Here is a 26,168-nt window from a genome sequence, read left to right as displayed (position 1 = left end):
TATACTTCTATCCTGCCTGGAATTTCCTCTTGACTCTCTGATTCCCTTTGCTAATATCTGTCCCTAAAAGTCTTCATCTGTACTCAAGCCTTCCCTCCTTAATCTTGATTCATGCTGATCAATCCCTTCTCTCTCTTTTTCTTTTATGGCTGCATTTATTTGTCTTAGTTATAGTGTATAGGTTTGTTTGCCCTCTTCTTAATTTGATTTATACATTTAAAAAATTATACCATAATATATAATCCAGTGCCCAAGAATTCCTCAGAAAATAATTAAGTGAGTATCGTAACTAATAGCCAAGCAATTCAGAGGTGAAGAGATGAAACACAAGAAACGTCTCACATCTGTTATTTCAGTTTGCCATGTTTTGTGCTTTACTTACCCTGTTACTTTATGTGATTGACATGCTTAACACTGGTTTCTTTGAAGTACTTGCTAAATATCTTATCGTGTGCTGTGAAATTGATCCTTTGCTGTTGTGCTGCATGTCTAACTTCATCTAGAATCTGTCGTTCTCCTCTAACAGTTTTTCATTCTGAGTGCTAAAAAGTGCTCGAGACATTCGTTCATTCACTGATTCCTTTACTCTTCACTTCACCTTGTACCTAATTGTATATCAGCTCTGATTAAGGCACTGGAAGGAACCAGAAAGGCATTTAAGACAGAATCCTTGAACTTAAATAAGTAGAAGATAGAATCACATATTCTAATATTAGATATACATGCTACAGGTCAGGATATGGTTAGAGAAGGCATCATCGTGGAGATACCATTTCAGTGGCATCTAATTAAGGTCGCGAAAGATATGTAGCTTTTTTTGAAAGGCAGAAATGGGGAGGAGGAATATTCCATGCAGAATGATGAGTAACAGCATTGAAAATGTAAAATGAGAGCATTGAATGTAGGTCAGTTTGATTGAAAGGTGTGGGATATTAATGGGCACCAACATTAGAAAAATTAAAGCTCTGATTTGTCATTTAGTTTATTTCTTAAAGGGCAGAGAGTTCACATGACTCCTTTTATTCATTGCTTACAGTATTGGTAATAAAGTTAGAATTCTAGTTTTGTTCATTACTCCATTTGCATTTTCTCTCCTTACAACATTATTCTTTAAAAGATACAAAAATGGATTTTCCCAGGAGTCATATTTAAGGTAATATATTAAATCACCAGTTTTACCACACCTTATTCCAAACAAGTGTCTTCAACTCCTCTTCTGACCCAAGGATGGTAGAGATCTCTTAGACTTGGACTCCTCTAGAATTGCTGTGCTGATGAGGAGAAGTTAAGCTATGCATTTTAGGGATGGATGTGATTTGTAATAGAAAGAAAGAATATGTATCTTTGAGGCCCAGGGAAGGGAGTGGGCAAAAGTTTACTGACAGTTGAATATTAAGAACTTTCAGGGCTTAGGGAGTCAGTACAAGAGTTTGACTTTAGCTGAGGATTTGTGGAGAGTGAGGGTAGGGCAAGGTCAGTTTATAGAGCACCTTTTCTAGTGACAGAAGGCTAAGTGATGTTTTAGAAATTAGGAAGCTAGTAAGGTAGTTATTGGGAAGATTACAGCAAAAGCAGCTTGCTCAACATTGGAAGTAGAGCAGAATCTCAATAAATATTAATTCAAAATACCATTGATTAAATTTAGCTTTTATACATCTAAGTATCTATTATATAGAATAAGAAGTGAAAATCTTGTTCAGAGATGAATGTTAGTTCTCATTAAGGTACTTTTCTGCCTGCTTCTTTGGAAAGAGTTGATATGTTGCAGCAACTAAAAATGTAAAACCCTTGAGCAATTGAATATAATTAAGTACAGGTGTTGACTCTGGGTTATAATTCATAACTTTTAAGTGACTTTAAGGATTCCTTAATGGTGTGAATGTCTAATTATCTACAATATAAGTACAATACCAATAACTGTTAGGTAGAGTTTTCTGGTGTTCTGTACATTTAAAAGAATTATATTGTATAATATTGTAATGTGTTGCTTCTAATCAGCAACACATGTATGTGACTTTCTTGGTGGCACAGTGGTTAAGAATCTGCCTGCCAATGCAGGGGACACAGGTTTGGTCCCTGGTCCAGGAAGATCCCACATGCCGTGGAGCAACTAAGCCTGTGCGCCACAACTACTGAGCCTGTGCTCTAGAGCCCGTGAGCCACAACTACTGAGCCCTTGTGCCACAGCTGCTGAAGCCCGTGCACCTAGAGCCCATGCTCCACAACAAGAGAAGCCACCGCAATAAGCAAGCATACGGCAACGAAGAGTAGCCCCCACTCGCCGCAACTAGAGAAAGCCCGTGCTCAGCAACGAAGACCCAACACAGCCAAAAATAAATAAATAAATAAATAAATACAATTTATTAAAAAAAAAAAAATTGTTGCACTGGGTCTTAGTTGCGGCAGGCAGGCAACATTTTTTCTTTTCTTTTTTTTTTTAATTGAAATACAGTTGATGTACAATATTATGTTAGTTTCAGGTGTACAACATAGTGATTCAATGTTTAAATACATTACAAAATCACCATGATAAGTCAACCATCTGTCCCCATACGAAGTTATTACAATATTATTGACCATATTTCTTATGCTGTGTATTACATTCCTGTGACTTATTTATTTTATAACTGGAAGTTTGTACCTCTTAATCCCCTTCACCTATTTCACCCACCCAGCCCCCTCCTCTGGCAGCCCCAGTTTGGTCTCTGTATCTATGAATCTATTTGCATTTTATTTTGTTTGTTCATTTGTTTTGTGTTTTAGGTTCCATATAAGTGAGGTTATATGGTCTTTGTCTTTGTCTGACTTATCTCACTTATCATGATACCCTCTAACTTATTCCATGTTGTTGCAAATGGCAAGATTTTATTTTATTTTATTTATGGCCGTAACTACCGCTTTAAACTACTCTTCCCCCATACAAAAAAGAATTTTTGTCATGTCATTTATAAAAAATAAATAGGAACTAGCATTTTTCAGTGTTTATGAATAAAGCTGTAGATGTTAAGTGAATTGCCAATGTAAGTTTAGGTCTCTCCCTTCTCTTTAAATAGTAATGAGCTATAGAATTATAAGGAAGTTGGGAATCATAGTTCTGACACAAGGTAGGACTTTGTTTTGAAGAACGGATTAGAAATGTGAAAAGATAGAGATTTTTTTGAGGAGGATATCCTTGTCTTGATTTCTAACATTGTATTTAATAATTTATTTTTTACTGGTTTAGGAATGTGGCCCTTAACCTTTCAGTGATTTTGGTGGGACTCTGGATTAGAATATAGATGCTCAGAACATTTATTATTTACCACATAGGACACAGGATGTTTTGCTGTTGTGATTTAAGATTCAATATATTTGTATAATAATTTTATTTCTTTTTTTCTAGAGTCTTTTAAAAAAATTTTTATTGGAGTATAGTTGATTTACAATGTTGTGTCAGTTTCAGGTGTACAGCAAAGTGAATCAGTTATACATATACATATATCCACTCTTTTTAGATTCTTTTCCCATATAGGCCATTACAGAGTATTGAGTAGAGTTCCCTGTGCTATACAGTAGGTCCTTATTAGTTATCTATTTTATATATAGTAGTGTGTATATGTCATTCCCAATCTCCCAATTTGTCCCTCCCCCCCCTTACTCCCTGGTAACCATAAGATTGTTCCATACATCTGTAACTCTATTTCTGTTTTGTAGATAAGTTAATTTGTACCCTTTTTTTAGATTCCACATATAAGCAATATCATATAATATTTGTCTTCCTCTCTCTGACTTACTTCACTTAGTATGACCATCTCCAGGTCCATCCATGTTGCTGCAAATGGCATTATTTCATTATTTTTAATGGCTGAGTAATATTTCATTGTATATATGTACCGCTTCTTCTTTATCCATTCATCTGCCCATGGACAGCTGTCCACATCTTGGCTATTGTAAACAACACTGCAATGAATATTGGGGTGCATGTATCCTTTTGAACCATATTTTTCTCCAGATACATGTCCAGGAGTGGGATTGCTGGGTCATATGGTAGCTCTATTTTTAGTTTCTTAAGGAACCTCCATACTGTTCTCCATAGTGGCTGTACCAATTTACATTCCCATCAACAGTGTAGGAGGGTTCCCTTTTCTCCACACGCTCTCCAGCATTTATTGTTTGTGGACTTTTTGATGATGGCCATTCTGACTGGTGTGAGGTGATACCTCGTTTTAGTTTTGAATTGCATTTCTCTAATAATTAGGGAAGTTGAGCATCTTTTCATGTGCTTTTTGGCCATCTGTATGTCTTCTTTGGAGAAATGTCTATTTAGATCTTCTGCCCATTTGTTTTTTTCTTTTGATTGGGTTGTTTGTTTTTTTGATATTGAGCTGCCTGAGCTGTTTGTATATTTTGGAGAGTAATCCCTTGTGTTCATTCATTTGGAAATATTTTCTGCCATTCTGTGGGTTGTCTTTTTCATTTTGTTTATGGTTTCCTTTGCTGTGCAAAAGCTTTTAAGTTTAATTAAGTCCCATTTGTTTATTTTTGTTTTTATTTTCAGTACTGTAGGAGGTGGATCCAAAAAGATACTGCTGCAATTTATGTCAGAGAGCATTCTGCCTATGTTTTCCTCTAGGAGTTTCATAGTATCCAGCCTTACATTTAGGTCTTTAATCCATTTTGAGTTTATTTTTGTGTATGGTGTTAGAGAGTGTCCTAATTTCATTCGTTTGCATGTAGCAGTCCGGTTTTCCCAGCACCACTTATTGAAGAGACTGTCTTTTCTCCATTGTATATCCTTGCCTCCTTTGTCATAGATTAGGTGACCATAAGTGTGTGGGTTATCTCTGGACTTTCTATCCTGTTCCATTGATCTATGTTTCTGTTTTTGTGCCAGTACCACACTGTTTTGATTACTGTAGCTTTGTAGTATAGTCTGAAGTCAGGGAGTCTGATTCCTCCAGCTCCGTTTTTCTTTCTCAAGATTGCTATGGCTATTTGGGGTATTTTGTGTTTCCATACAAATTGTAAAATTTTTTGTTCTAATTCTGTGAAAAATGCCATTGGTAATTTGATAGGGATTGCATTGAATCTGCAGATTGCTTTGGGTAGTATAGTCATTTTCACAGTATTGATTCTTCCAATCCAAAAACATGGTATGTCTCTCCATCTGTTTATGTCATCTTTTATTTCTTTCATCAGTATCTTAATAGTTTTCTGAGTACAGTAGGTCCCCTACATAGGGACAAGTTCTGATCCAAGAGCACGTTCTTAAGTCCAATTTGTTCGTAAGTCCAACAAAGTTAGCCTAGGTACCCAACTAACACGATCAGCTCTATAGTACTGTACAGTAATAGGTTTATAATGCTTTTCACACAAATAATACATAAAAACAAACAAACACAAAAAATAAAACATTTTTAATCTTACAGTACAGTACCTTGAAAAGTACAGTAGTACAGTACAACAGCTGGCATACAGGGGCCGGCACCCAGTGAACAGGCAAGAAGAGTCACTGACTAGAGGAGGAAGTGGAGGTGGGAGATGGTAGAGCTGAAGGATCATCAGCAATAGGAGATGGAGGGCAAGCTGCAGTTTCACTCATGCCTGACATTGATGGCATGGATTCTGGTTCCTTGCTGGCTTCAATTCTATCTACCCTCTTGAAAAAATGATCCAATGATGTCTGGGTAATATCTCTTTTTATCCTGTCATAGATGACATGGTAGCACCGGATTGCATTCTTAATGGCTGCTGCAACCTTCGTGTACCATTCTACGTTTGGGTCCTGTGCCTCAAAAACTAACAGTGCCTCCTCAAATAAAGAAAATCCCCTTGCCATTTCCTGCTTCGTGAATCTCTTCGGTTCATCATTTACTTCTTCCTCTTGTCTCTCTTTGTCCTTTCTGTGGGCCTCCAATTCCATCAGGTCTTCATTAGTAAGCTCCTCATGTTGCACAGCAAGGAGTTCAGTGAAGTCGTGCTCTTGCAGATCTAGCTCCAGCTTCTTGCTGAGGGTCACTAAGTTGCTGAAGACCTCTTTCGACTCCTTATCCGAACGCATGTTTGCATCTTTGAAAGTTTGCAACTTGAAGGTTCATATGTAGGGGACTTACTGTACAGGTCTTTTGCCCCCTTAGGTAGGTTTATTCCTAGGTATTTTATTTTTTTTAATGCGATGGTAAATGGGATTGTTTCCTTGATTTCTCTTTCTGATCTTTCATTGTTAGCGTATAGGAATGCAAGAGATTTCTGTATATCCTGCAACCTTACCAAATTCATTGATTAGTTCTAGTAGTTTTCTGGTGGCATCTTTAGGATTTTCTATGTATAGTATCATGTCATCGGCAAACAGTGCCCGTTTTACTTCTTCTTTTCCAGTTTGTAATCCTTTTATTTCTTTTTCTTCTCTGATTGCTGTGGCTAGGACTTCCAATACTATGTTGAATAATAGTGGTGAAAGTGCACATCCTTGTCTTGTTCCTGATCTTAAAGGGAATGCCTTTCAAGTTTTCACCACTGAGAATGATGTTTGCTGTGGGTTTGTCGTATATGGCTTTTATTATGTTGAGGTAGTTTCCCTCTATGTCCACTTTCCGGAGAGTTTTTATCATAAATCAGTGTTGAATTTTGTCTAAAGCTTTTTCTGCATCTGTTGAGATGATGATATGGTTTTTATTCTTCAGCTTGTTGATGTGGTATATCACATTGATTGATTTGTGGATATTTCTAGAGTCTTTGGTTATATAATACCTTTTGCTTCCATACTTGATTCAGGCTCTTAAATCTTACATGTACCGGTGTTACCTTAGATGCAAATAAAGATCTTTTGACTTGAAACCTTGTCATGATATCTCCCCCCCACCTCTCTCTGTCTCTGTCTCTCTCTCTCTTTCTCATTGCTTTTATGTAGTTGACATTGTTTTCTTTGATAAAGTCGCACTATGCATCCTGCCTTCAAATCTCCCATCAGTATTCTAGTGTACTTCTTTATCACCATATTTGGAGTACAGCAATTCTCTTTTAGCCGGTTCCCTACTTCTGGTTAGTCTTTCTAAAATGCCACTTTTTGTTTGTTACTCAATAACATAAAAACCAATGTTGCTTCCCTATTGACTAGCAGATGAAATCCAGACTTACCTTGCTATTTGGACTTCCCTATTCTTTACCCTACTGGATGTATAAGTTTTTGTCTCCTACCACTCCTCAATACAGCGTCTCACTATAGTCAGCTTTCCAGTAAGCCTTCTTTATTTCAACCTTCATTTTTTTATCTGATGCTTTTTCCTGTTACTTGTCATGCCTTTCTTTATCTTCTTTACCTATACCAAATTTCTGTATTTAAAGGCCTTGATGATTAGTTATTATTAATTGAACCTATATTTAAGGTCCTTGCTAGTGAGTATTGTTCTCCTTTTTTATTTGCTTAGATTTGTTTTCCCAACCAATTGTCTAATTATTACGACTAAGGTCCTCTTATTTTGATTTTTGTTTTTAATTCTTAAGACTTCGCACATTGTTAGATGTATAAGCAAGCTTTCTTTAAGTGGGGAACTTAAACTTAGCAAGGCATATTGTGGTTTGCATATGTTGAGGAGGTGACAGTTTATGCATTGATTTATATACCAAGGAATTCCTTATCTCTGCATTGTATAGTGGTAGAGGATGGAAAGAACTTAAGTAAAATAGGCCCATCTTGACCACATACCCTCTTATTTCCAACTAAACTCTAGACATGCAATTTGGGATATCAAGTTTTCCATGACAGGTAGTTTATAAAGTACCGCTGTGAAGCCTGTACATTTAAATACATCACATGTTTTAAAATCTATTTCTGTATAACTAGGGATGCTTTGCTTCTGAAAGCTGAATATAGCCCAAATTTAAGTAGTAATGTAGCAAAGCAGTTTACTGAAGTGCTGAATTTTTGAAGTATATTTTTATTTCTGAAGTCTTTCCCAGTTAGACTAAGCATCCTAAAAGTATGGATCTATCTATCTTACTCAAATCTTTATGGAATAAGATAGGATTTGAATGAATTAATTAATGAGTAAGTTGGTCAATCTTCAGTCCATTTATAATTGAAAATAACCAACTAATTTCCGCCAAATCATACCAAGAAATAAATATGATGCAGAGTGTTCAGTACCACGTGGATAGTCAAATGTATCTCACCAAGTCTGTATTTTGACTGGCTCTCAGTAAAGAGGTACACAAATTTTAAAAGTCACAGCTTTAATATGAGCATTGACATTTTGTATTCACTTAGTGAACACATTTTATAATAGAAATGATTTATTTAATAACTAAAAATATATTTTTTGTTCATTTTATTTGCTGTTACCTCAAAGTATAGTGGAGTTAATCAAGCGAGTTTGGGGCTGGAAATTCTGTTAACGAGTGTGTAATAGAGGGTTAAGAGAGAGAGCTAAGAGAGATATCAACATTTATGCGGTGGTTAGAGCAAGGAAAGGAATAGCCTGAGAAGAAATGGCCAGAGAAAATAGAAGAAAATGAGGAGAATGCAGTTGAAAAGAAGCAATGAAAGAGACTTCGTCAGTGCTCTGAAGTTAGATGCTACTGAGAGGTGATTCAAGATTCCTGAAGAATGGCTGTTTGATTTAGCATCATGAAGCCAAATCATTGGTGTTCTTTTTGAGATCGATTTCTGATAGCGTGGTGGGGGCACGTTACAAACTGTTGTGGGTTAAGTTTTGTATAGGAGGTAAAGAAGTGGCGAGAGCAGGAATGGCTTGGAGCCAAGAAGTTTGGCTGGAAAGGGAATTGATGTCTGAGGGTGACTGACTTGACTGATTTAATATAGAATCTTAAGCCTACTTAAATATTGATGGGAAAGTATTGATGGAAATGGTGGTGTTACAAATATAGGAGAGAGAGAGGCATAATAGATTGAGGTCTCAGGAAATACAAAGAACAGTCTGTGGAGCAAACTTCCTTGGAAGCGGATAAGATCCAGAGCAGAGATAGTAGAGAGTGGACATAAATAGTAGAAGGTAATGCTTTCCATTTTACTGCTGGAAAGAAGGAAAGATTGGGTAAAAACAAAAAGGGGGTTTGGTATTCCAAGGTGACATGAATTTTCTCTGTGAAGTGAGAAAGATTAGGTCATATACTGGGTAGCAGGAGAGAAGAGGAAAACACCGGAAATGTGAGAGAAGTCAAGAAGGTTTGAAAAAGGTGCTTTGTTGGGAAAGGAAACATTGCAGGATTGCTGGGTGAAAAATCTTTGTGCTGGAATCCAGTCTGAGCCTAGCTTATGGTTAAATTTCTCTTATAACACATTGTTTAATAATGAGACTTTACTATAGTTAGTATTATTTTCAGTCACCCTTTTTATATGTATATAAAGAAATGTACAGATATAAAATACTTTTCATGGTTATAGTGGTTTTCTCCCTGTTGCTAGTCACTGCAAAACCAAAATTTTAACTAAAATTTGTGTAAATTTTTCTACAAGTTAAACTTGCTTATTGTGTTTAAAAAAGAATGACTTTTAATAATGACTTGTTTTTATGAACAATGCATGTTCATTATAAAAAGTTTAAGCAAGACAAAACTGATACAGAAGAAGATTTAAAAATTACTCAATAGCTCCTTGCCTAGGAATTATTTTTATTAGCATTTGGTCTGTGTTATTAAAAGAGAGAAACAATTTTATTAAAATGTGATCATTAATGTATATACTGTTTTAAATAGAATACTATATTTAGTTTGAAAGAAAGAAAAAGAACTGAAGTAATACAGAAGAAATTAATGGTTCTGTACCAGTTGGTTGACCAACTTGCAGTTGGTCAATTTTTGTTTCAGTGTTTGTTTATGCCAGCATACTTAGAATGTGAAACTTTGAAAGTGGCTATGACTTCTAAGTGGGCCACCTTCTTGACAGATAGAATCTCTTTCAAAGACTGAGAAATCTTACGGTGTTTTACCTTGTGTAATTAATCCAGTCAGAGTATATATAGAGAGGAATATTTTCAAAACCTGAATGAGCTTAGCAATGCTAAAATTTAGCTCTTTCGTACTCTTCAGTTATAAGAAATAAGAGAACAGGTCCATGTTTACATCCTTGAGTCATAGTATTCTCATCTCTGGCATATAGAAGAAATAGACTCTAATAGAAAGGGATATAACTATTATAAAATATTTCTCAAAGAACTACTCTTTGCCAGAAGCAATGATCATCTTTCTCTAGGAGAAAGGAGAATACTCCTTTCTTCTTGAAACATTTTCTTTCCCCTACTCCTGGAAGAGCATACTCCTTGTTTTTCACTGACTTTGTCACCACTTCGTAGTCTCTTTTGCCAAATCCTTCCCTATCAGACACCTGAGTTTTTGAGTGCTCTCTGTGTATGATGTCATCCAGACCCATAACTTTAAACACATCTGATAATTCCCAATTTTGTATCTCCAGTCATGACCTTCCAAACTACATCTAGTCCATTCCTTCATATATTCCCATTACAAACATTTCTCATCTTCTCTACAGCAGCAATTTTATGTCAGGTTACCACTCATCTGCACCACTGCAACTACCCCCTAACTTAGTCTTTCTGACATCACTCTTGTCCCCTCCCTTAGAGTCTGTTCTTTTGAGAGTAACCAAAGTGGCTTCTTTAAGTCATAAATCATATATCATCATCCTACTTTCCCTTTATTTAAAGCTCCCTAATCAATGGCTTCCCATTATAGCTAGAATAAAATCCAAACACCCATGGCTTACAAATGTTTGTGAACTGCTTTACTTCTCCAACTTAAACTTTATTTACTATTCTCTGCTGTGGTTCACCCACACTGACCTTATTTCTATTTCTTAGAACTCTCTTCCTTCAGGTCTTCTCATTACTCCCTCATTCTGGCCATTCTAGTCTCAGCTCCAATACCGTCTCCTCAGAGAGGCTTCTCTGACTATCCTAGTACAAGTATTGCCCAGCAAATGTAAATTGATACAGCCACTATGGAGAACAGTATGGAGGTTCCTTAAAAAACTAAAAATAGAACGACCATATGACCCAGCAATCCCACTACTGGGCATATACCCTGAGAAAACCATGATTCAAAAAGAGTCATGTACTACAGTGTTCATTGCAGCACTATTTATAATAGCTAGGACATGGAAGCAACTTAAATGTCCATCAACAAATGAATGGATAAGACGTGGCACATATATACAATGGAATATTACTCAGCCATAAAAAGGAACAAAATTGAATTATTTGTAATGAGGTGGATGGACCTAGAGTCTGTCATACAGAGTGAGGTAAGTCAGAAAGAGAAAAACAAATACCGTATGCTAACACATATATATATGGAATCTAAAAAAAAGGTACTGATGAACCTAATGGCAGGGCAGGAATAAAGACACAGACGTAGAGAACGACTTGAGGACACGGTGGGGAAGGGGAAGCTGGGATGAAGTGAGAGCATAGCATGGACATATATACACTACCAAATGTAAAATAGATAGCTAGTGGGAAGCTGCTGCATAGCACAGGGAGATCAGCTCGGTGCTTTGTGACCACCTAGAGGGGTGGGATAGGGAGGGTGGGAGGGAGGGAGATGCAAGAGGGAGGGGATATGGGGATATATGTATACATATAGCTGATTCACTTTGTTGTACAGCAGAAACTAACACAACATTGTAAAGCAATCATAGTCCAATAAAGAAGAAAAAAAAAAGTTTGCCTAGCAATGCCACCCCCTCCCCCCAGCACACACATGCTCTATCACATTATCCTATTTTATACGGAATAGTACCAAAAAAGTTTTTAAAAATCAGATGACATCCCACCACCAAAATGACCATAGTTAATATTTTCAGACATTTCTTGATTTTACAGAAAAAAAAATTGTGATCTCACATTTTTGACTTAATTTATTTAAATAGGAAATGTTTTCACTAATGTAAGTGGGAAATTGCCAAAATTGAAGATAATGAAAATAAAAACAATGAAAACTACATATTTAATTTTTTAGCCTTTAGAAGCTCTGAGGCTGAGGCCTGTTCTGTTGATAAAAAGTTATCAACATTTATAAATTTATAAATGTTAAACATTAAAGATCAACGGCATCAAACCAACATTTTCTCCTTGACATAGTCAGAAGGACTAAACGAGAATTGAAACAGAAATAACTTTCTCATCAAGCAATTCAGTATGATATAGTCTTCAAGATGACTCTAGTCATCTTCTTTATCAGTAAAGTATTTCCCCCAAAAGGGAATTGTGATAATAATTGTAACATTTATGATACTAATTGTTTTAGTTAATGTGAAGTTGAAATAAATAACTTTTGCCATGGACTAGGGTAAAAATGTTGTGGTGAACTACTAAGAATTAGTGGGGGAAAACCCTGTAAACTCACAAAGTTTATTATAAACTGTTCCAAGGTGAATTGAGTGACATGAAATGATATTCAAAATTAATGTTTGAGTATATTACTATGGAGTTTCTCCTAAATTACTAATTCCTACATCATAAAAACAATAGTATATGCCCCAGTTACTGAAAGAGTTCTCTGTTAAGCACTTTACATATATTATCCAATTTAATCATACCCATCCTCTGAAAGGTAGAAATACCTTCATTTTAAAGGTATGATAATGAGATCCTTAGAGGTTCAGTGATTTGTCTAAGATTTTATGACCAGCAGGGCTGTTAAAGTTTCTTTGTTATACAGCAGAAACTAACACACCATTGTAAAGCAATTATACTCCAATAAAGATGTTAAAAGATGATAAAAAAAAAAAGAATCCACCTGCCAGTGCAGGGGACACGGGTTCGAGCCCTGGTCCGGGAAGATCCCACATGCCGCAGAGCAACTAAGCCCGTGTGCCACAACTACTGAGCACACGTACTGCGACTGCTGAAGCCTGTGCTCCTAGAGCCCGTGCTTTGCAACAAGAGAAGCCACTGCAATGAGAAGCCCGTGCACCACAAGGAAGAGTAGCCCCCGCTCACCACAACTAGAGGAAGCCCATGAAGAGCAACGAAGACCCAACACAGCCAAAAATAAATAAATTAATTTTAAAAAATAAATTAAAAAATGAGGGCTGAAATTAAGAAATTGCCATTTAAAATCTGCTGATGCATTTACTGTAGGGATGTTGTTGAGGACATCACTATAGTTACTCATTTAGCCCCTACATCAAGATGACTATATAAGAAATTTTTCATTACTCATTAGCCCCTACATCAAGATGACTATATAAGAAATTTTTCATTCTAGGTGTCATAAAAAGTTTTTTATTTCTATAACTGAACTGACCATGTTTCCTTTGTTGATCTGAGTGCCAGGAAACTTTTATTTTCAGTTTTCCTGTTTTATTGTGCTATTTGTGTAAGTTGCCTCATCATGATAAGAAGTGAATAGTATTGTGCTTCCAGGGAAACTTTTTTCATACTTTTCAGGTATTCAGAAAATTTACCTAAACCATTGTCTGGTGTGTTTACTAGTAAGATATAATGTACCTCCTCATTTCTTACTAATTTTGTTCATATGAATCAGCTACTATATAACATCGATTGTTTGCCAAGAATACTTAAGTATTATTTTAAATAGTTATATTTAATTGTAATAATTTACTTTAAAAATTATTATTACTGAATATTTCCACGTTAAGATATGAACAGATTAATTATTTTTAATTCTGGGGAATTATATTTAAAAACTTTGCAACCTGTAATGAGATTATCTTGGTTTTTTTGTAAGTAATAATGAGCTGTAGTCACTGTTTTTCTCTTATCAAACTCAATCAAACTGTCTTTCATGATTCCTATGATACCTCTATCTAAAATAATTGATACTGTATGTTTGAAAGCATCTCATTTTGGGAATATAATCTAATTGGTAATTTTAATTAAATTAACTTGTTTATAAATGTGTTTATTGTTTTGTGGGTATATCATTGCTTTCTGTTTATAATATTTCTTAGTATTTGTTCATTTTTGTGATACTGTTATCTGATAATTTGAGTAAATCCCAGTTGAATTATGTTGCCACATTATGTCTTCAAAAGGGCATAAAGTCAGTACACATGCTTGAGTAATGTCTGGTTGTTTTACCCTTATGTTTCCAGTTGGCAATTTGAAATTATGGCTTCAACTGCACTTTAAATATGTGATAATAGCATGTGTTTCTAATAAGGGCCAGCACCATTTTGTACAGATAGTGTGAATGGTTGTCACTCATATATGACGAATGCACCTTCATCTGCTTCTTTGATAGTCCCCTAAAAACCATACCCTCAAATCAGGCCGACGAAATTAGCTGCTGTGTAAATTGTGTGTCTGAGTGGTTCATTATCTAATCACCGTCAGAACCACAGTGATAAAGTAGATTGAAGCAGGGAAGAGGTCTGCCAGATGATTTCACCACCCCCCCGCCCCAAATCCAGTTTCCCTTGGAAACCCTAATAGTGCAGTTTAGAACTTCAGGCTCTCATGCCTGGAATACAGTATCTTTTAATGTACCAAACCTGAAAATACCAGTAGTTCTGGAGCATAATCTTCTTTCTTTAAAGATCATAATTTTATTTATTTCAATCAGTTTTTGAAATGTTGAGGCTCTTGAATTACTATTTTGCCGCTAGTGCCCTAAATAGTACTAAATAGGAAAAAAAAATACTCTGTCCTACTTGTAAGAATTCAGAATAACTTGAATAAATTGCTAACCTTCTAAGAATCTTGACTCACTCTAATAATGACCTTCTGTGTTATTTGTTTATTGAATTGCTTCCCTTTAATTTATTTTAGGTGCTTTTGAAGATGATGATATCACGCATGTTGAAGGAAGTGTAGATCCTATTCGAGATATAGAAATTATACATGAAGAGCTTCAGCTTAAAGATGAGGAAATGATTGGGCCCATTATAGATAAACTAGAAAAAGTGGCTGTGAGAGGAGGAGATAAAAAACTAAAACCTGAATATGTAAGTAAAATCTACAGCTTCTTTAGATATTTGAGTTCATTTTCCTTGATTAAATTTTTAAAATAAAGCACATACAATAACTAATATTGTTATGGAATTTTAGAATTCAAGGATCATTTCTGTTAAAAAATTGTTGAGAAACGTTGTTTTCTCTTGACAGCAAAGGATCATGGTGACAGGCTGTTTAAGGTGTTCTTAGGAAACCATATATAGCAGTAATATTGAGTATTTTATGGTTACTATGTATATCCTCAAGTTTTGGTGTTGGAGATGTGGGGTTTTATGATGAAAACTTACTGGATTTAGATAAAGGACTGAATATGAGTTTTGTGGATTTGAAGAAGTGATTTACATAAGGAATTGGTCTTCCACAGCGATTGACCGAATGAATGCACTATTAAAGTAGACAGATAATTTTAATCTTTTATGGAGTGAAAACACATGTCATTGTCTTTAATATTCAAATGTGTTTTCTATCACATTGTAGTGAATAATTATTAGTAATATTGTAGGAAATGTTTCAAAATCTGTTTTGAAGCTTTTAGTTTACGTATCATCAAATTGTCTTTTACCTTAAAAAAGCAGCCTTAATTATATATTTTCTCATTAATTAACATCTTCCATAAACTGTTCTTGCTTTTTATGTTTTTTTGTTATAGGAAGAGATTTCTTTCTTTTTAACTTTCATGTGTTTTTAATATGTTTATTTTTTATTTCCTCATTTTTGGAAACTGATTATCTTTTTGCTTTCTCATTTATTTTTAATAAGTTTGGAAAACACACCTTTGATTAGGGAACTCTAATAGGAAGAAATCAATGACAGAATCAACCTCTAAACATAGTCACACTACCAATAAATTATGGTTGAAAGTGCCTGGTCTTGGAACAGGGAGACCTGTGTTGTGCTACTGATTTCCTTGAGAGTCTGGAGTGAGCCCAAGTCATTTTACTTTTCTTAACATCATAGTTATTTCACTTTTTCCCTATTCAAATAGAATGGAGAAAGGAGAGCGATTTGTCTGAGGAAATTGTACAAGATTTAGGATGGAAAAGGGGATTTCACATGTGGGTATGAAAGATATCCCTTTCTGTAAAGGGGGAAAACATCATGAGACAGATATTGGGATTGAAGGCAATTCCTTTGCCCCAAACAGCATGGTTTCTGATTAGAGTAAAGCCTTATGCAGTCATCCTTTAGTTAATTGAAACTTACTGACATCCATGTATATTTCAGAAGCATTAACTGTCTTCAAAATAAATTTGTTGATATTGCTTTTCCTTAAATGGGGAAAAGAGGCATCACTTTCTTCTGAAATTCTTGGGCTACCATTTCCTGGCCTTTCTTCTCAAAGAAAACTAGAATGCTGACTGTTATTACTCCTTCTTATTTCCAAAAACTGTGATTATTTGTGTCTAATTTTCTTTCCTCATATTAGATTCAGCTGCTTCAGAATAAATTATAGATTCGTGTTTCTCAACCTTTTTTTTTTTAATTATCACTGTCCCGAAGGAAAAAAATTGAATTAAATTTCAATTAATTAAATTTCTCCCTAATGAGAGAAATTAAATACTAACAAGTAAGAATTTGTTGGATAGATGAGCTTTGGAGGGCCACAAAACATTTTAATAACGAAGTTTTTTCACCCCCAAGAACCAATTTTAGCCCCTCTGGGAGTAATATTACCCCTATTGTGAATTCATGCTATAGATTATCTTGTAGCAAAGCCAATACTGGTAAGTATGGTAAAACAGATGGCTTTTTAGAAATTTTTTTTCAGTTTGTTGTTAGCAAAAATAGGACTCTGGTTGGGTCCGTAACGCAATTTGGAAAGAATTAACATCTTTACAATACAGAATCCTTCAGTTTAGGAACATCTTATATTTCTATTTATTGAGCCAGGCACTGTTGGACACTTTTTATATATGTTATTTAAATCTCACAACATGCAAGGTATATATTATTATCTCCATGTTAAAACTGAGGAAGGCCAAGTTTCAAGAGGTTTGTGAATTGCTCAAGATTTCATACTTAGTAAATTGTAGATCAACTTTTTCAACCATATTAGTCCAACTACAGGGCCAATATGTTGGGTTTTTTTTTTTTAATGCTTTTAAAAATTGTAAAATATGTCCCAAAAGATGCATTAACCTCATATGTATAGTTTAACAAACAGTTGTGAAACAAACGGGAGTAAAACCTACTTGCAGGTCAAGAAATAGAATATTGTTTAGCACCCCAAAATATCTCCATCACTTACCAGTCTTAAAACTTTCTGTCTTCCCACAGCTAACCATAATCCTGAAATTTATAATAATATCCTTATCGGTGTATGTGCCACCTGCAATGATAAGAATTATTTTCCTGAGTGTAAACTTTATATAAATGGTATCATGTATCTATTTATATGAGCATTTTCATTCAGCATTATTTTGTACAGTTCACTTATGTTGCATTTATCTTTAATTCATTTGTTTTTCTTAATGTAAAATATTTTACTGAAAAAAAATACCAGAATTTTAAGATCTGTTCTACTGTCAGTGGGCATTTGAATTTTCCCTCAAAGTTTTTTATAATCATGAGCAATGCAACTGTGAACATTCTTTTACATCCTGATGCACGTAAGGGTAGTCTAAGGCTTATATTTATTATAGAAGTCAGTAGTATATGTATATCTTCGACTTTACTAGATAACACTGTTTTCCTAGTCTGTGAGAGTTTATCCTGTTGTCATTACTTGGTATTATCAGATTTTTTCATTTTTGCAGTTTGATAGCTGTGTAATGATATTTGGTTATGGTTCTCATTTGCAGTTCTCTAGTTATGTAAGATTAGAGACCTTTTAAAATATCGATTGGCCCTTTAGGATTTCCTCTTTTGTGAAGTGCTTGTTCTAATTATTTTGCTCATTTTCTATTGGATCAGTGTCTTTTTCTCAATAATTTGTGAAAGTTACTTATATATTTTGGTTATTAGTCATTTGCTTTGAATGGATTGCAAATATGTTCTCCCATTCTGTGGCTCTTATTTATTTATTTATTTTTAAATTAATTTATTTATGGCTGTGTTGGGTCTTCGTTTCTGCACGAGGGCCTTCTCTAGTTGCGGCAAACGGGGGCCACTCTTCATCGCGGTGCGCGGGCCTCTCACTATCGCGGCCTCTCTTGTTGCGGAGCACAGGCTCCAGACGCGCAGGCTCAGTAATTGTGGCTCACGGGCCCAGTTGTTCCGCGGCATGTGGGATCTTCCCAGACCAGGGCTCGAACCCGTGTGCCCTGCATTGGCAGGCAGATTCTCAACCACTGCGCCACCAGGGAAGCCCTGTGGCTTTTATTTTTAATCTTTTTAATAGTATCTTTTGATGAACAGGTGTTAATTTTAAGGTTAGTGTTTTCCTGTCTTGTTTAAGAAACTTTCCTACCTTAAGGTCATCAAGATAATCTCTTGTATTCTAAAAGCATTATTGTTTTATCTTTCACACTTAGCTCATTAACCCACCTGGAATTTATTTTTTGTAAGTAGTTTAAGGCAGGCAACCAATTTGATTTTTTTCCCCCATATGGAAGCCTGTTGTTCCAGCACCATTTTAAAAAAAAGACTGTCCTGGGCTTCCCTGGTGGCGCAGTGGTTAAGAATCCGCCTGCCAATGCGGGGGACATGGGTTCGAGCCCTGGTCTGGGAAGATCCCACATGCCGCGGAGCAACTAAGCCCGTGCACCACAACTACTGAGCCTACACTCTAGAGCCCACAAACCACAATTACTGAGCCCGCACACCACAACTGTTGAAGCCTGCACACCTAGAGCCCATGCTCTGCAACAAGAGAAGCCACCGCAATGAGAAACCCGCGCACCGCAACAAAGAGTAGCCCCCGCTCGCTGCAACTAGAGAAAGCCCGTGCGCAGCAACAAAGACCCAATGCAGCCAAAAATAAAAATAAATAAAATAAATTAAAAAAAAAAAAAAAAAAAAAAAGACTGTCCTTTCCTACTCCAGTGAGGTGCCTCCTCTGTCATAAATCAAAGAGCTTTGGCGTCTTAGCTCTTTCCTGAGGATCAGCAGATGAGTCTAGGTAAAAGTGGCCAAGAGCAGCAGTGGGATCCCAAACCTGCTGAGGTGAAGGTGAGAAGGGAAGATGGAATGAGGGGTTAATATCCCATGGATTCTATGGTCTTATGTGTGTTCCTTACATCATTTCTATACTTTCCTCATCCCCTGCTGTCCCAGTCTCTAGTCTAGATCAGGCACAATTAAAGTGTGGTCCTCACACCAGCAGCATCACCCTCACCTGGGAGCTTCTTAGAAATGCAAGCTACAGAGCTACTAAATCAGAATCTCTGGGGACGTGTTTTAACAGGCTCTCCTGTTGTGCACGCTACACAGAGTTTGAGGATCACTGCTTTAGAGCAGCCACCAGCCCTCTACCCTCCACCCCAGGGTAGAAGAGTCTTAGACCTTCCCCTACCCTTTTCTTGGTCTAGTAATGCCTCACTACCTTTTTAGGTCCTTGGTACTATTAAGAAGATATTTTCTCTATTTAGACCTGCTTTATTGTTGTCTTTATAGGCGCAGTTACTCTGAATCACTTAGTTCATTAGTATTGAAAATGGAGGTCTCCTCGATAGAATTTTACCAACAGTTTGCTTGATATCATAATATAACAATCTGACAGTTCGTGGGGATAAAGACCAATGTTAAGCAGGGAAAGACATTTTAGGATGAGTTATTTTAAGTAGTTTATTTATTAGTGAATATTTTTACATTATAACTACTTTTGCCTTAAAAAAAGTAAGTTACAAACAACATTTATAGTATAATCCGGTTTATGTAAAAAATGATAGCTGTATTTTTATAAGTGCATCAAAAGAGGTATGGAAATATCCTCAGTTGTTATGTTTTAACGGTAAACATTTGGAAACTAAAAAAGGTTTTTAACGGTAAAGTGTTTGGAAAGGGACTAGTGGCTGTGAGAGAGTGAGTGATTGGGGTGGGCACTTTGACTATTTCCCCTCTATACCGCTCTGTTACTTGACTTTTTTTCATAGCAATGTATTATTAATTTTTTTAAGAAAAAAAAGGTCTAAGGAAATTATTTCCTTTAGGTGGCCTCCAAAAAAATAGGTAAATGCATATATATTGTCCTTAGCTGTTTCTGACCTGTATTCATCAAACTATAATTTTAGCTTTGCACTAGAGAAGTGTTGAAGTTTTGGGTTTTGAAGTTTCTGTCCAAGATTGGAAAAGGAATGTGGTAGGAGATGTGAAGCTGGAATAGATGCACACATGAGAAATCATAGACTTTAGTATCAATTTCATCTTCACTAGCCTAAAAATTTGGATAGGCAATGTAATTTATGAAGATTAAGAAGAAGCTCCTTATGTGTTTTCTTAACACTGACATTTTGAGTTACAAAGCCATTTTGAGTCATATCTCAAACTCTTTGCCTTTTAATCTAAAGTTTGGTTGTGTTTCCTCAGAAGTAGACCTTGAAGCAAGAATTAGAGTACAGGTAGTCTTCTTGGGAGTTAACTCAGGAGGCACACATCAGGGAGTGGGGAATTAAGACCAGGAAGGGAAGGAAACCAATACAAAGTTATGTATATGAGCAGGCGGAAAACCCTGAGCAGAAGGGGATCAGCCCTTCCAGGGGTCTCTAGAAAACAGTGTAGAAAGTGTCTTGTAGTTTTTCCACTGGAAGGATGAGGAAGCTGGGGTAATTAATTATTAACTAATTTCCATCAGTCATTGATTATGGGCTGCTCCTCGGAGTGTTAACTACCTGCCTGGCACCTGATGCCTGTGTGGTCTGCGCACGGCGCTTAGGCAGTTGCACATGCTTACAGTAAGAAGCCATTCAGCATGTACCAGATCTGTGAGGGCAAAGGGCATAGGGGCAGGGCACCAACAGTCTCTGCTAACATTTCTTCATCCAGTGTACATCTAAACTTTTTATCCTAATCGTTCTATTTATTTTTGGTTGTTTTTTAGGATCACAAGTTTAATTTGGTGGTGTTTTATATTCCCTGTTTCTGATTTATCTTTAGTTTTCCTAATACAGAGAGGTTATCTATGTGATTCTGGTACCAACTAGTTCTTGTAGGGGAGTTGTCTGTTTTTACTATTTTCTTGTATTCTCTAACAAATGGTCTAAAGGTATAAAATGTGATTGTCTTCTTTTCTTCAGTTTATGTTTGTAATCTTGACTAACAGAATCAGGGACTTTAATTAGATGCAGATCCTAGGCTATAAAAGCTACTTGGAAGTTATAAGAAAAATAGGTATTTTGTTCACTAGGTATTTACTAATTATTCCTTAATACTTGTTCAAATGTGTCTTTATTTTCTGGGTGATCTTTCAGAAATTTAACACTCAAGCCTCTCTTCCTATGAAGTTTCCATTTGCTAGATTTGCTTGTTATGTATTTTTATGTAAATAAGCAGGAAAAACGTGAATTAGATATACTCTAGCATAAAACATGAGCTAACTTTTTAATGCTAAAACAATCTTCCTGAGTATAATGTTCATATATTCTGTCATAAAGATACCTTTTATAAAGTGGGTCTTGCTGTTGTGTTAAAACAGAGGCACTAAAGAAGGCAAGAGTGGGATAAACATTTACTATTGGTATTATTAGCTAGGTGTATTAGTTTCCTAGGGCTGCCATAACAAGTATCACAAACTAGATGGCTTAAAATAATAGAAATGTATTCTTTCACAGTTCTGGAGGCTAGAAGTCTGAAATCAAGGTGTTGGCAGGGCCGTGCTCCCTCTGAAGCCTCTAGGGGAGAATCGTTTCTCGATTCTTCAGCTCCTGGTAGCCCCAGGCATTCCTTGGTATGTGGCAGCATAACTCCAATCTCTGCCTCCATCTTCTCATGGCTACCTTCCCTCTGTCCAGATTTCCCTCTTCTTATAAGGATACTAGTCGTAATCGGATTAAGGGCCCACCCTACTCCAGATAGGCATCTTTAGCTAATTTCTAGCTAAGGTCCTACTCTGAGGGATTAGGACTTCAGCCTGTCTTTTTGGAGGACACTTTAAGCCATAACAAGGCATCAAGTTCAAGGTTGATTTTAAAGTGTGTATACATTGTATTCGGAAAAACAAAATTTGGAAAATGAAGGTAGAAAGCTTTAAGGAAAATTTTATTTTGTATTGATCAAGTATTTGGAAATCATCATACTTAAAAAAATATTTATAGAACTAACAGTTACTTAATTAAACAACTAAATAAGGCAACCAGGATCTTTTTTTCCTCTCAGTCTCTCTGAATGAAATAATTAACGTCCACCAAACATATGGTTATTAGCAGATTTCTTCTCATTATTCTTATGGCAGTTTTTAAAGTTGATTTTTTACATAACTTTAAAAAAACATTAAAAATATTTAAATATGTAACGTGTTTTTCACTAAAATCAAAAGATTCAAAAAGAGTATACTGTAAAAATATAATTCTCCTACCCACTTCTGTCTTCTCATTTACCCTTTTCTCCTTTTTAGATTCTTATGTATCTTTCCAGAACTAGTCTTACATGACTTAAAAAGATCGTTTCTAAAAGAACAAGATACTAAAAGTACTTGATGAGACTGAATTGCATTCATTCACCTTTCTCCCCATATTCTCTCTGTTCTCGTGGTCTCCAACTCAGTGGACCCAAATTGTTTGAACTGAGTATCAGTATCTTTGACTTCTCTCTCTCATGTACTATTTATATCCCATCCTGTTGATTTTATCTCCTGAATATTCCTTGTATCTCTTCCTTCCTCCTTATTTTAAAAACTTCTTTAGTTTGGGCCTCATTTATGCTTAAACTGATTTCTTTACCTCCATTCTTGCTTTTGTTCTCCACAATTAGAAACTGCAGATCTCACTATGTTATTCCCTTGATTAAGATAACTCACCATCTTCCTATAAGATACTGCCAACATAAAGTCCATGGCTTACACATTTCTTTGTGATCCGACTTTGCCTGACTTATACTTTCTCAGCTCTCCTAACAGTGAACTAAACATTTTGGTTTCACATGAGCTCATTAACTACAACTCTACCCTTTTGCTGCCCCTTCAGTCCTGTTTCCTAGTCATCCTTTGAGATATAGCCTAAAGCAGAAGCTTCTTACTATTTAAAAAAAACATTTTATTGTGGAAAACTATACATAAAATAAAATTTACCACTTTAATAATTTTAAGTGTACAATTTAGTGGCATTAAGTACATTCACAATGTGGCACGCTCATCACCACTATCCATTTCTGGAACTTTTTCACCATCCCAGACTGAAACTCTGTATCCTTTAAATAATAACATACCATTTCCTCCTCCTCCCAGCCCCTGGTAACATCTATTCTACTTCCTTTCTCTATGGATTTGCCTATTCTAAGTACCTAATGAAAGTGGAACTATACAGTTTTTGTCTTTCTGTATCTGGCTTATAGGTCCTCAGTACTCACTATTATTTATTTGAAGACAGCAATTAGGAAGTGCAAAGCTGTTTAAGACTAGCATGATAACACAAAGAATGTATTGTGTTTTGGGGCAAGGCTCACAAGGATTAGACTCATTTGAGACCAAACTACTTTAGAATCATCAATTTATATATACCCTGAGGGGAATAAACTCATATAACAACTGATGTTTTGGTGCATATGCTATAGGCATACTTTCCTGGATATTTCTATCTGTCCACTTTCTCCTTGCCTGTCGCCAATGGAACACAGATGGAGAAAATTAAAAATAGGACATGTTAGTATCCCCATAAACTCATTATTAGCAACCTCAAGTGGGTCCTCAGCTATATCCAGCTTTCCTAGTTGCTCTCCTGCTCTCTGCTGCAACTGCTTCCCTACTCTCCTCAAACCTCTTATTTATGTCCATTCCCTGCTTTCATCCATCCCTACCCGTAGCAGACAACCTTGCCTCCTATTTCAAAGATCAAAATAAAAACCATCAGACATAGGAATTCCCTCATTTTCTCTCTAATGTTCCACTAGCCAAAACTAAAGCCTACTGTTCATTCCTCTTATCTATGGCTAGTTATTCCAATTCTTTGAATCTTATCACTTACTAACTTTCTAGAAATCTTACACTATTAGTCATCCCTTGTTTTTTTTTCCCTTTGTTGCTTTTAAGTGATTTTATTGAGGTAAATTAACATATCATTAAGTTCACCCTTTTAATATATATAATTCAGTGGTTTTTAATGTATTCACAAAGTTGTATTTCAGTCACCAAGTAGTTCCTTCTTTCTTGTATATACAACTCGTCCCTCTCAAACTAGACCGTTTGCATCAACTATTTAAAGATGTCTTTTCTAATCTTAAAAAACACTTCTTCCTGAATACCACACTTCTCATCCTTCAATTACCATATTTTCCCTATTCTCCTTCTTTAAAACCTCTTGAAAGAGTTGTTTTTTCTACCTCCTAATAACTCAGTTCTATCTATCTGGTTTATCTGCTCATTAAACTCAAACAGTTTCCACCAGGGTCATTAGTGGCTTTTGCATTGTTAAATCCAAGGAACATTTTCAGTCATCTTGATTTGTCAGTAGTATTGGACACTGTTGGGTCATTGCCTGAACTACTCTTCCCTTGGATTCCATGACCACATTCTCCTGATTTCCCTCCTACTTCTCTAGCAACTTCTCAGTTTCTTTTGCAGGCTCATCTTCTTATACCTTTGCTATTAAATATTGGCATTACTTAAAGTTGAGTCTTAGGCTCTCATCTCTTCTCTCAATTCTCTTTCTATGTGATGCCATCCGTATCCATTGATACAATTACTATTTGAATACAAATAGCTTCCAGATTTGTATCTCTAACCCCATCTGTCCTCTGAACTCCAGGCTAGTATATTTAATTCCTGACTTGACATCTCATGTGTTTCTCAAAGACAGCTCAAAAGTTAGCACATCTGAAATCAAACTCCTTCCCTCAAACCTGATTCTCTTGAGGGTTTCTTAGCTCAGTGAATTGTACCACTGTCTGTTAGATTACGCAAACCAAAAACTTAATCGTTTTTGACACATTCTCTTTCCATCATTTCTCATATCTAGTCTATCACTGAATTCTGGCAATACGTATGGCAATATACAGATGTAATAATATGCGTATATTTTCTTGTGTATATGCATACATATAAAGAAAAGATAAAACAAATACGGCAAAATGATACTTTAATGAATCTATGTGTACAGACATTCTCTATTATTGTAGTTTTTCTTTAAGTTTGAAATTATTTCAAAATAAAAGGTAAAAACATAGCAAAATTAAAATGTCTTATGACTTTAATGTATAGAGGTACAGTTAAAATACATGACAAAATAGCACAATGGGGGTGATAATGACGTAATTAAAAATTATATAATACTCCAGTTAAAAGGCAAAGAGTTTGGCAGTTTCTCAAAGAGTTAAACATAGAATTACCATGTGACCCAGCAGTTCCACTCCCAGATTGATATTTCCAGAAGAATTGAAAACTGGTGCTCAAACAAATACGTGTACATGCATGTTTATAGCAGCGCTATTCACAATAGCCAGAAGATAGAAGCAGCCCAAATGTCCATCAGGGGTTGAGTAGATAAACAAATTGTGGTATATACATACAATGAATATTATTCAGCCTTAAAACAGTAAATGAATGCAGATGCCAGATGTGGATCAACCTTGAAAATATTATGCTAAGTGAAATAACACAGACATAAAGGTCACATATATTGTATGATTCCATATGTGTAAAATATGCAGAGTAGGTAAATTCGTAGAGACAGAACTGAAGATTGGTGGTTGCCAGGAGCTAGTGGGAGGGGAGAATGGGGACAAACTGCTTAATGAGTACACGGTTTTACTTTAAAGTGACTGAAATGTTTTAGAAGTCGATAGAGGTGGTGGTCACATCACATTATGAAGGCTTAGTACTAAGTTACTTTAAAATGGTTAATTTTATGGTTATGTGAATTTCATCTCAATAAATTTTTTAAAAATTAGTTAAGACAGAGAATGTCAGATTGGATTTTTAAAACCCACCTCTGTGCTGCTTGTAAGATACATCTTAAATATGAAGACATGGAAAAATTGGAAGTAAAGGATGGAGAAATATATACCACCCCTCTCAAAAAAAAAAGCCACTGTATTATAGTAATATCAAAGTAGACTTTAAAGGAGTTATAAGGAAGCATTTCATAATGCTAAATGTTCAATCTACCAGGAAGATAAAATAATTTTAACTTTGTATATGCCTAATAACAT

The 26,168-nt window shown here is 35.6% G+C and overlaps 1 protein-coding gene across 1 annotated transcript in view; it reads left to right on the top strand.

The window, feature by feature from the left end:
- OLA1 (Obg like ATPase 1) overlaps positions 1-26,168 on the top strand; it is a 172,620-nt gene that overhangs the window by 88,192 nt on the left and 58,260 nt on the right. Inside the window, exon 5 of the mRNA XM_036857735.1 lies at positions 14,748-14,923. Within this exon, the coding sequence (XP_036713630.1) occupies positions 14,748-14,923 (176 nt within the window). The remainder of the gene's footprint in view (positions 1-14,747; positions 14,924-26,168) is intronic.

Source organism: Balaenoptera musculus, chromosome 7 (genome assembly GCF_009873245.2).
Source record: "Balaenoptera musculus isolate JJ_BM4_2016_0621 chromosome 7, mBalMus1.pri.v3, whole genome shotgun sequence".
In the NCBI taxonomy this organism is placed as follows: Eukaryota; Metazoa; Chordata; class Mammalia; order Artiodactyla; family Balaenopteridae; genus Balaenoptera; species Balaenoptera musculus.
The sequence above is the reverse complement of the archived record's forward strand: the minus strand, read 5'-3'. Positions and strand labels throughout refer to the sequence as shown.